Source organism: Ictalurus furcatus, chromosome 9, assembly GCF_023375685.1.
Source record: "Ictalurus furcatus strain D&B chromosome 9, Billie_1.0, whole genome shotgun sequence".
Classification (NCBI taxonomy): Eukaryota; Metazoa; Chordata; class Actinopteri; order Siluriformes; family Ictaluridae; genus Ictalurus; species Ictalurus furcatus.
In genome coordinates this window covers 16,055,898-16,070,614 of record NC_071263.1, presented here as the reverse complement: position 1 = coordinate 16,070,614, position 14,717 = coordinate 16,055,898, and the positions used below count along the sequence as shown (strand labels likewise).

The 14,717-nt window shown below is 39.8% G+C and overlaps 1 protein-coding gene across 2 annotated transcripts in view; it reads right to left on the bottom strand.

Moving 5' to 3' along the window:
• ralgapa2 (Ral GTPase activating protein catalytic subunit alpha 2) overlaps positions 1 to 14,717 on the bottom strand; it is a 129,212-nt gene that overhangs the window by 63,102 nt on the left and 51,393 nt on the right. For both annotated transcript variants that reach the window (XM_053633338.1, XM_053633339.1), the window contains exons 4-15: positions 13,095 to 13,152; positions 10,019 to 10,062; positions 8,851 to 9,031; positions 7,843 to 7,958; positions 7,377 to 7,515; positions 6,561 to 6,763; positions 5,825 to 6,055; positions 4,779 to 4,955; positions 3,500 to 3,628; positions 1,460 to 1,608; positions 995 to 1,106; positions 618 to 855 (exon numbers count right to left, since the gene is read on the bottom strand). In XM_053633338.1, the coding sequence (XP_053489313.1) occupies positions 618 to 855; positions 995 to 1,106; positions 1,460 to 1,608; positions 3,500 to 3,628; positions 4,779 to 4,955; positions 5,825 to 6,055; positions 6,561 to 6,763; positions 7,377 to 7,515; positions 7,843 to 7,958; positions 8,851 to 9,031; positions 10,019 to 10,062; positions 13,095 to 13,152 (1,777 nt within the window). The remainder of the gene's footprint in view (positions 1 to 617; positions 856 to 994; positions 1,107 to 1,459; positions 1,609 to 3,499; positions 3,629 to 4,778; positions 4,956 to 5,824; positions 6,056 to 6,560; positions 6,764 to 7,376; positions 7,516 to 7,842; positions 7,959 to 8,850; positions 9,032 to 10,018; positions 10,063 to 13,094; positions 13,153 to 14,717) is intronic.

Sequence of the window (14,717 nt, the reverse complement as noted above, 5' to 3'; positions counted from 1 at the left end):
ATCGAACCGCCAACCCTGCAATTAGTGGACAACCCGCTCTACTACCTGAGCCACAGCTGCTCTTCACAACTTGGAAATGCCAATCAGCCTACAACGCATGTCTTTGGACTGGGGGAGGAATCTGGCATACCCGGAGGAAACCCTGAAGCACAGGGAAAACATGCACACAAACTCCACACAGGGCGGAAGCAGTATTTGAACCCCCAACTATGGAGGTGCAAGGCAAACACGCTAACCACTAAGCCACTGTGCCCCCCAACTGTCATAAATGTTCTGCAAATGATGCACCAGAAGGTGGTGATAACGCACAGCGAAATTGACTTTACAACAAACTGCAAGGAAGACGATTCAGCTTCATGTCAGAAAGCAACGCGCAAGAGTCTAGATCCAAGCAAGAAAAGGGGCAGTAAATTAGTGAAGAGAAATGTACTTTTAAGCCGCTTCGGCATGTTTAATGTTCGCGTGTGTTTATAAATATTCCTGCATGCAGGTGTGTAGAGGATGGAAGATAATGGAGAGTGAATAACACAAAATGGAAACATGAATGGTTTTTATTAAATGATCATTTAAGCACTGAACAAAACCACGAATACGCGAATAAACATACACACACGCACCTCGGCCCCGCTGTTTCTTTTCTTTCTGCTCAGAGAGCTTGTCGAGTGGCAGGTTGTTGAGGTCCAGGCCATAGACGCAGCGGGCCAGCACGATGGTCAGGGAGTCCATGATGCTGGCCCACTCGATCACCAGCTCCTCCCAGTGGCTGAGAGAGGACAACACTGCCAGCAGGTCGTCCCACAGCTCACGAGAGATGAACACGCAGAGATTGGCCCGCACCCACGCCACAATGATGGTCTAAAGCAAAAAAGGGCGTGTTACAGGTCAGACCACAGCAAAATAAGAAACCGTATGATCAACAGTGCAGACATCCAATTTAAATGTCCTGTAATTAGTAAACTACAGTCTGTAGCAGTGTGAGGGAGTCCTGACTCACTCTGAAGAGGACACTAGCCAGGCTCTGGGCAAAAATATCTTTTCTTTGTTCATCCTGTGACCTTTTCATGACTGCTTCAGTGATTCTCAGCAGTACCTGCAGCATCTGTTCCCTAAAAAGCACATTCAGAATGTCAGCATGTGAATACGCATTTAAATACGATGCTTTCCACCTCACCAGAGTTCAGGAGCACAAAATGTACATAATGATAACAATGTAATAACTGTAACTACACTAGTGCTATCATGGTTTTGGCATGAACGTTGTGACAAATGGCCAAGACATTGTGTTATTTCTTCCCTGCCCAACTGCGACAAATAATCTCACACAATTACTAATTATTAACCATGCCAAATACTATCTTTGTTTTGTATAATTTATATATCAATTATATATAGCTGTGTTGCAGAGTTGAACATTTTTATGTGCTGTGTTTGTGTGTGTGTGTAATAGATGAAGCTGTACCAGGTCTGTCGGTTCATGTTGTGCTCCATAATCATGTGGCGGTAGATACTGAGCACGGCCCTGCACACCTCCACTTGGTTCTCAAGCAGTTTGGGCACATCATGACAAGGTTCCAACAGGAACACGTTAGAAGAGTTTGTGAGAAAGACCTGTAAATAACTATAAACATTAGATACTGGTAACAGATAATGGTCACCATTCATGATAGATATAGTAATGGCAAAACCACTGCAGAACATTTTGCTGTAAGGCCAAATACATTTCTTTAAGAATATCACACATACAGTCATGTGAAAAAATAAGTACACCCCATGGAAATTGTTGGCTTTTTTGACATATTTGGACAAGCAAACATTTAATCATCTTTGAAACAGTTTCTATTAATAACATAAACCAGAAGGAGAATTAGCTTTTTCAATCATTTATTCAACAGAAATGTCAATAGATGTCTTATTCTTCTGTGGAAAAAGTAAGTACACCCATGGCCTCAGATGCTAGTATTGCCCACCTTTAGCAGAAATAACTTCATGTAGACTTTTTGCATAATTGTCCGCCGATGTCTTTGACATCGGCTTGCAGGAATTTTTGACAACTCTTCCATGCAATATTCTTTCAGTTGCAAGATGTCTGAGGGTTTTCATGTACTGCCTGTTTCAAATCCCACCACAAAGTGATTCAAATCCAGGCTTTTACTAAGCCATTCTATGATCTTCCAGTTCTTCATTGTGAGCCAATCACTGATGGATTTGCTAGTGTGCTTAAGATCATCATCCTGTTGAAAGGTCCACTTTCGGTTTAACTTCAACTTTCGGACAGATGGCCTCACATTATCTTTGAGCACTCTTTGTTATGATGCAGAGTTCATAGTTGAATCAATGAATGCAAGCAGTCCAGTCCCTGAGGCAGTGAAGCAACCCCAAACCATAACGTTTCTGCCACCGTGCTTCACAGTTGGTATGAGGTGCTTCTCCTGAAAAGCTGTCTTTGGTCTGCACCAAACATGTCTGCTGTTACTGTGGCCAAACAACTCTATCTTTGATTCGTCTGTCCAGAGCATATTATTCCATTATTCTCATTGGCAAACTGTAATCTAATGTTCTTTTTAGACAGCAAAAGCTTTTTCCTGACATGCCTCCCATGCAGATTAAATTTGTGCAATCTCTTTCTGATTGTAGAAGCATGCACATTGACACCAACATTTGCAGGACTTGCTAACAGATTCTGTGATGAAATTTTGGGGTTCTTGGAGACTTTTTTTTTTTTTGCATCAGACGGTCTGCTCTTGGGCTGAATTTACTGGGACGCCCACTCCTGGGCTAAATTGGCAGTGGTTTGAAATCTGCACCACTTGTAGATGATTTTCCTTACAGTGGAATGATGTATTTAAAATAATTTGAAGATCTTTTTAAATCCCTTTCCTTACAGTGGAATGATGTATTTAAAATAATTTGGAGATCTTTTTAAATCCCCAGACTCATAGGCATCCACAACCTTTTTTCTGAAGGCCTTATAAAATTCTTTAGATCCTGGCATGATTACAACACCTCAGTAGCAAAGGGAACACCAGACACTACATATGAGAGGGGTATACAGATACATATACATATATAACAGGTTCCACCTGCACTCTCTAAGCAGGTTCTAATCACTGGCACCCAAACTTGAACACCTGGTTCTAATTTTATAGATTTGAACGTGTGATAAATGTAGGGGTGTACTTACTTTATCCATGTGATTAATGTGGTTTTTTATTAATTTAAATTGTGAAAATGACTATAAAATGTCAATTTTATATGTCATTTGATAGAGTGCATCAACTCTTTTAATAGGCACTGTTTGCTAGTCCAAATATGTGTGTGTGTGTATATATATATATAAAAATCATGGGGTGTACTTATTTTTTCACATGAATGCATGTGTGCATAGGTGTGAATAAGTCATGTACAAAAGAGAATAAATCTCCGTCTTCCCGGATGACTAAGTGGAGTATAACTAAATATAATCTATTTCTTTAGTTATAGGGTGTGTGCATGGGTGGACCTGTAGGGTAGGCTGAATGCCAGCTTTCACATCATGGTTCTGTTCCTCAGTCAAACAGCCTCGGCTGATGGCACTGCTGAAGGAGTATGTTCGCCCCCAGCTGGATGACCTCTTGTGTCCAAGGATCTCCTAAAACAGATACACAACAGCTTCCCTTATGTACGGCTAAACATACAGACTGAACTTACCTGCCTTTATTCCTTTACCAGCAAACCATGCTTTTCATTTCTTTTATGGCAACACAACCTTACTATTTATCTTAACAGTTTAGATATCTTCATCTCAATTAGAAACAATATTTACAGTGACGACTGGAATATTGAATGGGAGGGGGGAAAAATTCTACTCAATAACTAATAACTTTTCATTACTATTATGAAAACATTATAGTTGAGGCTTATAGTACAGGATCACACATAGGAAAGCACTTTATTTTTTTTCCCAAGGTATTAATCTTGTAATCTCTTCTGTCTGTTGCCTCTTTGTGTAATTTGTATATTTGGACAATTTTTGGTTAGTCTATTTACTTCTAGTTTCTCCTCCAAAAGGATTTTGAAAAGTTTGTGATCAAGACAGTAATCCCCTTCCTTCATGTTTATTATTCCCCTTATCGCTATGTGACAGTGTTATTGATGTGACAGTAAAGTAGGCTCAAATAAATTACCCCAAATGCACACAAAACCTAGGAGGGTTTCATCAAGTGTAATCACTTGATGACTGTCAGCGATGATGTCAACGATAATGCTAGAAAGAAATCAGACCCAGCCTTCATGTCATACCAATCTGTATGTGTGTGTTTTTTCGTTCCCTAAACTTACAACTGCTGGTGGTGCTGCTGTTCTTGGTTCCATAATTGTTTTTTTTGTTTTGTTTTTTAAAATAATCCCCTTTAAGCTATTTAACAACAAATAAAACAAAAATGGCAAAATTTTAGCCAGGCCCTGCTAGCCCTGCTAGCATATTTATACCAGCTGGTCCAGATGAATCTCCTTCCTTTCATATTTAAAATTCAGGTCATTTTGTATTGTTCCACTTCATAAAAATTTTAAATGAATTACTGTGACATAAAAACTCACCAAAACCTGCCCAAGTTTAAGTCTATCGTTGTGTTTGGTATCAAGAAATTGTTTTATTTTCAGGTAGGAATTCCCATTCCCCCAGTAGGATGTTCAAGGTATCGGTAATCAGATGATAAGATGAACCAGGTATACACCAGCATGAAACTATCTTTGTTTTTCAAACATTTACATGCCAAGGTGTGTGTAAATGTGTACAGCACCTCTGAGTGGTGTGTACTGTCAATCTCAACGGGTTGCTGTGCCTCCTCTGTCTCCTCATCATGAGCGGTCTTTTCAGGCTCAGTCATGAAGGTGGGCCTTTCCTGCAGAATCCATTTCCTGTACACTTTTATAACTTTACGGGTGGCCGATGCCTCACAGGATGGCAACAGGAAGGCCTGAGAGGTGAAACAACATTAGTATTAAATAGCTAAAAATAACTAAATGTTTAACATATTAACATCACAAAACAAAGTCTGTTAAAAGCAGTTTAAGGCGGTATGAAAACACTTCCAAAAAAGTAAAATATGGGCACAAAGGGAAAGTTGAATCTTAGACTAACATCATCAAAACAGATACCGTTTTCATTAGAGATGCACCGATGTATCGGCCGATAAAGGTATATTTTTCACGCAATGTTTGGAAACATCCGATAATCAAGACCGATTATATCCTGTCAATCAACAGAGGGCGGGAAAACACAGATTTCGTGCTGTGTGTAAAGATGATGTCTCTTGTGTGGAATTACGACAAAACTTCAGTTTGTAAGCGCTGTAATCTCTGCACTGCTAAAATTTTACACTGGACGCTGCAGCAGTGAAGCGGGAGTTTCAGCATCATACTGTGATACAACTTGTTGAAATAGAGAGAATAAAGTTTTTATTTGCATTTCTTTCAGAATTGTGGAATTATTATTAATTTAAAAGAAGGCATAAAAGGCAGAACTGTCGGTATCGGCCGATATCACTCTGAATAATTGGTTATCGTATCGGCTGAGAAATTTAGTATCGGTGCATCTCTAGTTTTCATTAGTCAAGTCAAAAATAGATTGCTTTATTGTCAAGATAAAGCTAAAAATCTTTCTCATGGATATGTTGTAAACTTACTGCAAAGCCACAAATAAATAACGACAATATTATTTAACGGCACAAAATATATTAAAGCAACACGACCACAAGGTGGCAGCATGGTAACATAGAACACATGCCAACTGAGCAAACACTGCACTTAACAGAGATCTCAGCTATACGCGGGTCAGTATTCTGACCTGGTGGAAGACCTCGTTGACAAAGTTGACGTTGTCTCGTGTAGAGAGCAGAATGCATTGCACCATGTCATAAACAGACCGGTGCTCCTCTTCAATGCTACACAAACTGGAGTTGCTGCCTCTGCGGTCAGACAGTGTGCTGCTGTTCGAGTGGTTTTTCTCCTGCTCCGCCAGCCCGTTGGGCTCCGACTCGCTACTCTTCTCCTGATTGCTACTGCCTGCAGTTACAGTCTGGAATAAACACACATACATGCACAGGTTAAATGGGTGCTCTTTACTGCATTTTACTAAGGGATGACAGCTACTCCTAAATTATCTTTATCCTTTCATCAAATAAAAAAAAAGTAGATAAATAGAGGGCTTTATATTTTCAAATTAAATCATATGAAAGAACCTTGGTTTCAATACAGCTAAACTTGTATTAACTTAAGTAATTAAATATAGATTTTAGGCTGCAATGCTGACTGAAATTCCCTGATTTTAAAAATATAAGCATCAAAATTCAAACAAATACAGACCCTTTCTTCAGCGTGCCCTCTAAAACCATATCCCCAAAACAAAATACACTCGAGCTGGCTACAAGCTCAGCTTTCTGACAAACAACATAGCTAACAGGATAGTTGGATTTCCTCATGTTTAAAGAGCTTTGGGCAGCCATAGAGAGGTTTTCCTCTGAAAAGATATTTTATTGATAGCTGCTAGAATGTGAGAACCTTTTTGACCTTCCAGCTCCTACCTGGATGATCTTGGGAAGAACTTCTCCTCCGTTCTTAGTGCTGGTTGTAGCTGAGCTCACATATTTCTTCTCCAGGAAGAAGTTGACCAGCCAGGTGATGAAGGCTACGCGAGGGGCTAAGTACTGATCGCGCGTGCAGAACGTGCTCTCGTTGTTGCGTGACACCGGCACATATAGAGGTTTCGGTCGGTGGTGGGGGAGGTCTGAGAGAGAGAGAGAGCGGGAGGGAGGGAGGGAGGGAGGGAGTGAGGACAGACAGGACATGATGTCAGAAAGGAAAAATCAGACGATCGCGTCAAACACCAACATTAAAAACAGAAATAACAGATAAACAAACAAAAAAGCATTCTGCGTCTGATATTTGTTCTGGAAATGAACAACTAATGAGAGATTAATGTTCAATTAAAAAAAGGACACATTCAAGCAGGGGGTCTGATGTACTCGGTAGTAAACCTGTTCACGTGCCAGATCAGCATTTATCATATAAGGGAATACTTTATCAAAGCTAATAGAAAGGTAACTATCTCTGAGCAAGGCATGGTGTTCTGTTTAACCCTGTATAATGCTCTGAGTGTGTCTGTAACAGTTAGAAAATAGTTAAACATCTCATCCTGCAATTTGACACTCTTCCTAAAGCGTACATGCATACAGGAGTTTCTTGTGTAAATTAGTCCAAAGAGTAAGATTGATCACTGCTGGTTTTGATTCTGAGAATACCTTGGCGGTATTTACTATATGTAATGTACTCTGCTGTACTCCTATGAAATCCTTTAGGGTTAATACTGTCTGATTGAAGAATTTAAATTGAAGACTTACCTAACAATGGCTTATAGAGGTTGGTGAGCTTGGTGAATGAAGGAAAGAGGTGTGGCAGGTAGTACTTCTTAAAGAGGGCAAAGAGAAACCTGAAGGCCGAGTCCTGTCTGTCTTTCTTGTGCCATTCCAGGCTGGATGCCTATGAACAGACATTCAAATCACTGATAAGCAAACGCCTGGCCGAAATAACAAGCATCCAACAAGAGAATCCATTCTTGCAAAAAAACAAAAAACATTCTATGTAATGTAATGAACCTGGCTGGAAATTTGTAATGTACAATTCTGAAGACACAAACACTTTTTAATGGATTCACTGACACCCTGTAGACACTAATGGGATTTCTCAGAATAACTCCAAAATCAGACAATTCAACAAAGAAGCAGGTCTCAATACACCAAGTATTCAATATCTTCAAGACTTCGGAAAATGTTTACAAAGAGCTTTGTGGTATGCCTGCCTTCTCACCTGAACCACCATGAACTTCAGTACAGTTTGAAGAATGTAGCAAGTCTGGTCATCTACAGCCTTCTCCCCAGGAACAGCAGGCACCAGAGGGGTAATCTCCTCGGGTACGATCTTGGCTGCACCACCACAAAAATATAAACAAAATGAATAAATAATTAGGAACCTAAGATCCAAAGATCCGTGGTCATGAAAAGCTTGAAATTGAATTTTCAGAGCTTTGAAATAGCTTGTTCAAAACGCATTGACCGAGGTTTGTCTAGGATAAAACAGTATTTGTCCAGAGACAGCATGCAAGTCAAATACAAAAAGTTTCAACAGAGTTCAGACTACTTTCATTTCTTCATATTTTTAAGTTTATTATTAATCTGTCACTTATTGAGGTAATCATTTGAACATAAAGGAAAGTATACTTGAATGGAAATTGCAGTTTTTCCCCCATTCAGTCTTTTCACTATGAAGTCTATTCAGATTTCTGGTCACAACAGCAAAAACACGCCGTTAAATATTTTCAGGTATTCAGAGAGTTCAAGGTCACAAAGTAATTTAAATTTGAGATGTCATTCCTTTCAGTGTCTTGGTCTGGCTTTCTTCTTGTTCCTTTACATTTTCCCAGGTGACATTTGATTACATCATTGTGCTTTTGTGCATAAATACTATTATTTAAGGAAAATGAAAAACAACGTTCAAAGTAACAAGGTCATAGGGATTAATAACAATATGTAAAATGAAGTCCAGCAACGGCAAATTTTGCAAACTAGACAATGGGATGGAGATTTTTTGCTGTGTGATCATTATATCATTATGTGTGATAATATATTATTATATGTATTATTATCATTAGTTCATCCCACTTCCACAGTGCTTATCCTAGTTACAATTTCTGGGGCAAAATGGAGAACTGTGTAAACGTGGCAGCTGAAATAATGCACTGGACGTCATTATCACCACATGCAGCAGAGAAGATAGCTCATGTGGACCAGGCAACTGAGAACGTGTATGTACTCTCACCATCAGGGGGATTGGAAAAGGGGCTGTAGATGATGGTGTCTAGTGTGCAGGGACCTCTGGAAGAGGGAACTGCGGGGAAACCGGGCACCAGGCAAGCAAAGATGAGCAATTGTTCTTCAGCGCAGTTTGTCTGCAGAGCCTGTAGCCACAGCAGGAACAGACGCATGCCCTCACAGCGGATCTGCATAAACACACAAACACACACCCCAATAAGCAGTATATCTAGTGAGATACTACAATACCTTCACTGATCACTTTATTAGTAACACTATACTATACTAATGCTGGGTCGGGCCTCCCTTTGCTCTCAAAACAGACTCAGTTCTTCATGGCATGTGGATTCCACAAGATGTTGGAAACATTATTTTGAGATTAGGGGTCCATGTTGATATGATACATTCCCCACACCATTAAACCACCTCCACCAGCCCGGACTGTTGACATAAAGTTGCTGGTTGCTGTCAGTGTTCTGACCCCACCATCTGTGTGCCTCATCAGAAATCGAGATTCATCAGACCAGGCTACGTTTTTCCAGTCTTCATCTGTCCAGTTTTGGTGAGCCTGTACCCACTGCAGCCTCAGCTTTCTGTTCTTGGCTGACAGAAGTGGAACCTGATGTGGTCTTCTGCTGTGGTATCCCATCCATCTCAAGGTTCAATGTGTTGTGCATTCTGAGATGCTAAGCACAATTGAACAGAGTGGTTATCTGAGTTACTGCAGACTTTCCGTCAGCTCGAACCAGTCTGGCCATTCTCCGTTGACCTCTCTCATCAACCAGGCGTCTCCATCCACAGAACTGTTGCGCACTGAATGTTGCAGTATTATTGCAGCATTCTGAGTAAACTCTATAGACTGTTGTGTGTGAAAATACCAGAAGATCAGCAGTTATAGAAATACTCAAACTGGCACCAACAATCATGCCACAGTCAAAATCACAGAGATCACATTTTTTCCCCACATTGTGATGGTTGATGTGAATATTACCCAAAGCTGCTGGACTGTATCTGCATGATTTTATGCACTGCAGCGCTGCCATATGATCAGATAAATGCATGAATGAGTAGGTATACAGGTGTTCCTAATAAAGTGCTCGGTGAGTGTTCATATGCAAGACACATGTGATTTATATCTGTAAGCACGTCAATATTATAATTACAGGTCATCTCACCTTGAAAGAGTTGGCAGTGTGTAAAAGTTTTTTGAGAATAGAACCTGAAATGATAAAAAAAAAAAAAGTTCTGTAGTTACTGCAGAATAAATTCAAACGTGTAATAAAAACATGTTTACTGATAAATTTGTCACAAAAATCTGCAATTTTCACACCAATCAGATGAATGTTGCAATGAAATGAGATGCTAATGTGACAACTCACTGTCCTATAGGGGAAACTACTCACTATTCATTAAAATAAATTCCAAGCCTAGAAATATGAATAGTCATAGATATGTTACTGAATCAAAACGTAATAAGAAACACAGAGGCATTGAAACCTCAAAAGAAGAGATATGTGAATTACAATGAAGGAGAAAGCAGCACAGTGGTAAGCATTCTTTCCCTACACTGTTGATGAGGTGGACAATATTCAGCACTATTCCAAACATTATGCTTATGAAAAAACGATTAACACTGTTTTCCAGTCTTTTAAAACTGTTTATTTGAAAAGACCTATTAGTTTCATCCATCATATTTCTATCTCTCTCTAAACCATCTGTATCCTAATACGGTCCTGTAACACATACCATGCAGAGGTAATATAAGGACAGCAGGTTTAAGGAAGTGCTTCACCCATCAGTGTGTTTGTGTGAATCTAATAGACCCTTTACACATGACGTCACGCACCTTCCTTTCTGACTCAAAGCAGTGTATAGTTACATCCCCCAGCACAGTGGAACTATGGAGTTTACCCAGTCCCTTCTACATCTGCCAGAAATATGTCTAGATGATGTACAGAGCTGTAATTTTCACTTACGATACGTTCTAAATTGATAAAGGATACAGATTCTTCATTGAGCAGTACCTGTTTGATTATGAAGCTAAGCATTTTTGTATTGAGTCTGGATAACAGCAGTTATTAGCTTTCTCTTCTGCAAATAGAAAGTCTTTAAGTGCTTATTCTTATGATTGTAGCTATATTGTTAGCTATAGATTGTATATTGTTGGATAAAAGTCAGTAACATATTACCTTAGCTTATCTTAGGATCTTAGCAGGTTTAAAGCAAAAAAAAAAAAAAAAAAAAAAATCATAATGAAACAAACTCACTTTTTGTTGCAATCGAGCAAAATCCCAGTGCAGCTCCTATATTTGGTGAAGTGTCTGGCTTGTCTCAGCTTCGGCACCCGGGAGCGAGCAGCACCGAGCCGGACACTTCACCCAGGAAACACAGAGGCCACAGCCGAAGAGCTGCGGTCCGGCTCACGGTCACCATCGAACATATAGTGAATGACATCCTGATGGTGACACTGAGATAGGAGCTACACCGGGATTTTGCTTAATCGCAACAAAACGTGAGTGTTTTTCATTATTATTATTTTGCTTTAAAAGGGCTAAGGCGTTAATTGGTGCTTGTGCTTTTGCCACAGGTAGACAGCCGAGCACACACTGCTTCACCTTCATCTTGTAGGATATGATGCATATATGCACTGGTGAAGTTTATATAAGTTTGCTACAGAATGTTTCATTTTAGCAGCAAAAAACTGCTTTGTTGTCAAAAGTGGAATGTTAGTTGCACCACCCATGGTACCATGGATAAACGTATACACTGCTTTGTGGAAAGGCGGACGTTTTTGGACGTCATTGTGAAAAGGGTCTATAGGAGGATCATCACTGAAATGAGCTACACTAAGCCCACAGGGCAAGCGACTGCATCAGTCCCCGCCTAAGTGCTTTAACAGAGACACTGACACGGAGAGGAGGACTCTAATTGAGCTTCTTGCCTCCTGCTAGAGAAACTGAAACCAAGTGACGCATAATTCAATCAGCTATCTGCATTTCAATCCATGCTTCTCATTTGCATTTCTCATTTACTCACCTCTCTTGTACACCGGTTAATTATTTGCTCTCACAAACCAAGTGTTAGGCTTAAGCCCGATTACACACATAATAAATGTTCCTCACCATCTCAGATCTACAGCTGATTATTCAATCGGAAGAAACACTAAGATGTGAAATTAATGATGGCATACTATTAGTAATAATACAGTGAATACTTCATTTACTTTGTTAATTCAAAAATGTTGGCAGTAAACCAGTCAGATGTCGCTGTTATGGAATTCCAGAAAACAGCCAAAATGATGAAAAATCTGTTTTCTGCGAAGTTTTTCTGCCAGTAGTATGCTCTTACATTTCTACTAAGGGTGTGAATCTCCCTCTTTCAGATGATATTATGCTCATCTTGATACATAGTATACAGGTACATATAAAAAAAATGTAATATCGTGGAAAATTTCATTTTCCCCCCCGTAATTTAATTCAAAAAGTGGAAATTTCATATATTCTAGATTCATTACACATAAAGTAAAATATTTCAAACCTTTGCAGGTGTTTTGAGTTAATTAGCTGATTAGAGCTCTTCTCAGGTCGATAATTCTATATTATAAATTCTTTATTCTAATATTTTGAGACACTGGATTTTTTATTTCCATGAGCTGTAAGCCGTAATCATCAAGATTAAAAAAAAAAAAAGCCTTGAAATATTTCACTTCATGTGTAATGAATCTAGGATATATGAAAGTTCCACTTTTTGAATTAAATTATGGAAAAAATTTACTTTTCCACGATATTCTCAATTTTTTTTAGATGTACCTGTACAATACAAAATACTACAGTTATACAAGTAATGATTAATACACTGCATCTGATTTGTTTCAGCACCAATACAATTTTGATTCAAGCCTGACTCTGATTCAGTTCTGCTAAATTAATGTTTTTCAGCAGAGGAAAGTCTTCAGGACAGAGCAGTTGTTGGATAACCTCTAGCCGTTTTTTTTTTTTTTGTTGGTCATCTTGTTAAGGGGAGAGAGAGAGAGAGAGAAGAGTCTGGTAAGGGGAGTAACAGTTCATACTGTAGCTGCTACCATGTAAGTGACAACAGGATCTTATATTCTTGGTGTATTTATAACAATATTTCACATATAGAAGTACTTTTGCAAGGTTTCCTGCTGAGCTTTTTTTAAACAAATGTAGTATAGCACAACGAGGATCAGTTAGCTGCTTCAGAGTGTAAAGGCATTTTTATGTCACCTACCTATACTGTGGAACTGCCATCGACTGTTGATTTTCTCTGGTAGCAGTTGAAGTATTTTCTGCAAGAAGCCACAATTCACAATGTTAGCGCTTAAAAAAGTGAAAACCCCAATATCCAGCAACTTTGTGTAGAACCTTGGAATAAATTTTTCACAATCCTAAAACAGTGCTCAGTTTAAACCTAGCTACAACATCACAGACACACTACTGCTGTCATCACTTCATCTATTGACTGAATTACAGCATCTTGCCCTTTTGACACCGCATCATTATGGCAAATTCAAAGGGTCTACAGAGAGACTAAGTGCCTGGAGACCTTGGGAATCAAGCAGGGTAATGACATTTGCAGCACTGTTTTCTGGGTAATGACAGCATGGCGGTCTACTACAGGCTTATCGAGTCTGAACAACAACAACAAAATAATATTAAAGGATCAAGAAGAACAAATTATGGCACCCTTCCACCATCAAAAATTCTGCACAGCATGTTTGCTGTGGAAGTGGAAGTGAGTACAAGCCCCCCACCCCCTCGCCCGTCTCCACAGTCTCAGGCGAGATGTGACAGGCATCAATCAGCACCTCAGCATCACAGTCTCAGTGTGTCAAGCTCATTTACTGCCTAGTCTGATCTGAGGCGTGATGACACATGAGCTGTGGCGCATTGTAGCACGTAGTTATTGATCCTCTGTGTGTGCTTGTGTGTGTGGAGGACAGTTCAGGATTAGCGCCTGTCCTTGTCTTTTAAGAAGCAGTTGCATTATTAGAGGTGATATCTCTCGAGGAGGTTCGGTTAAAGCCTGTGCACTGGGAGTCCACAACAGAAGACGAAGGTTTCGGTAATGCTTCACTCGCTCTCACGACGCTGGCGGAAAGCGGTCCCCTGCAGAGACGCACTGGCTGCTGAGACAGTGGATGTGAGCTGTGCGGGGGAGAGCCCTGGAGTGGCCATGCGGCTCTGGTTGCCAGAGTCCGCTCTAATCTGCCACGGCTCTCCAGGCATAAGGCTGGAGAATTACAGCGGGCTGTGCCTCGCCTGCCTCTGCATTTACATGATCCGCACTCGGCTTTCCTGCCACATGGCGCGCATGACTGAGAATACAGAAGCTCCAAAACACTCTCCTAGCAGGGATTTAGAGCAGCGCATACACAAAGTACTTCCAGAACTTTTACAGCCCTGGAGAATAAGCAGCACCTGGATAACATGTGAGGATTTGTATTAGGATTAGTCAGAATCTAGCATAATGTTTTGAGAGGAAATTGTTTCATTCTTTAAAAAGAACTATTTCTGTTAGATAAATATTCTGGAGTTATCTGCAGTTATTAGAAAAGACGTTAGAGGACACGCACAAACAGAGAGTAGCTGATAAAATTGCTTCCCTTGAACGTTTCTACTTGAATGCAAAAACAGAAAACTAAGATAAGGGTTTTTAAGCTAGGAAATACGTGGCTCGCCATAAGATGAAGCAATGTATCAAATAAACTCCTAATCTCCTATAATCATCTCCATAACCATAAATTTAGGAAAGAACAAACCGTAAATTCATGATTCATTTACTAGCCCACAGAACAAGTAAAAACTCCAGTCTACTTGACCAGTCTCATGTTTTTATTGCCCAGAAACCTAA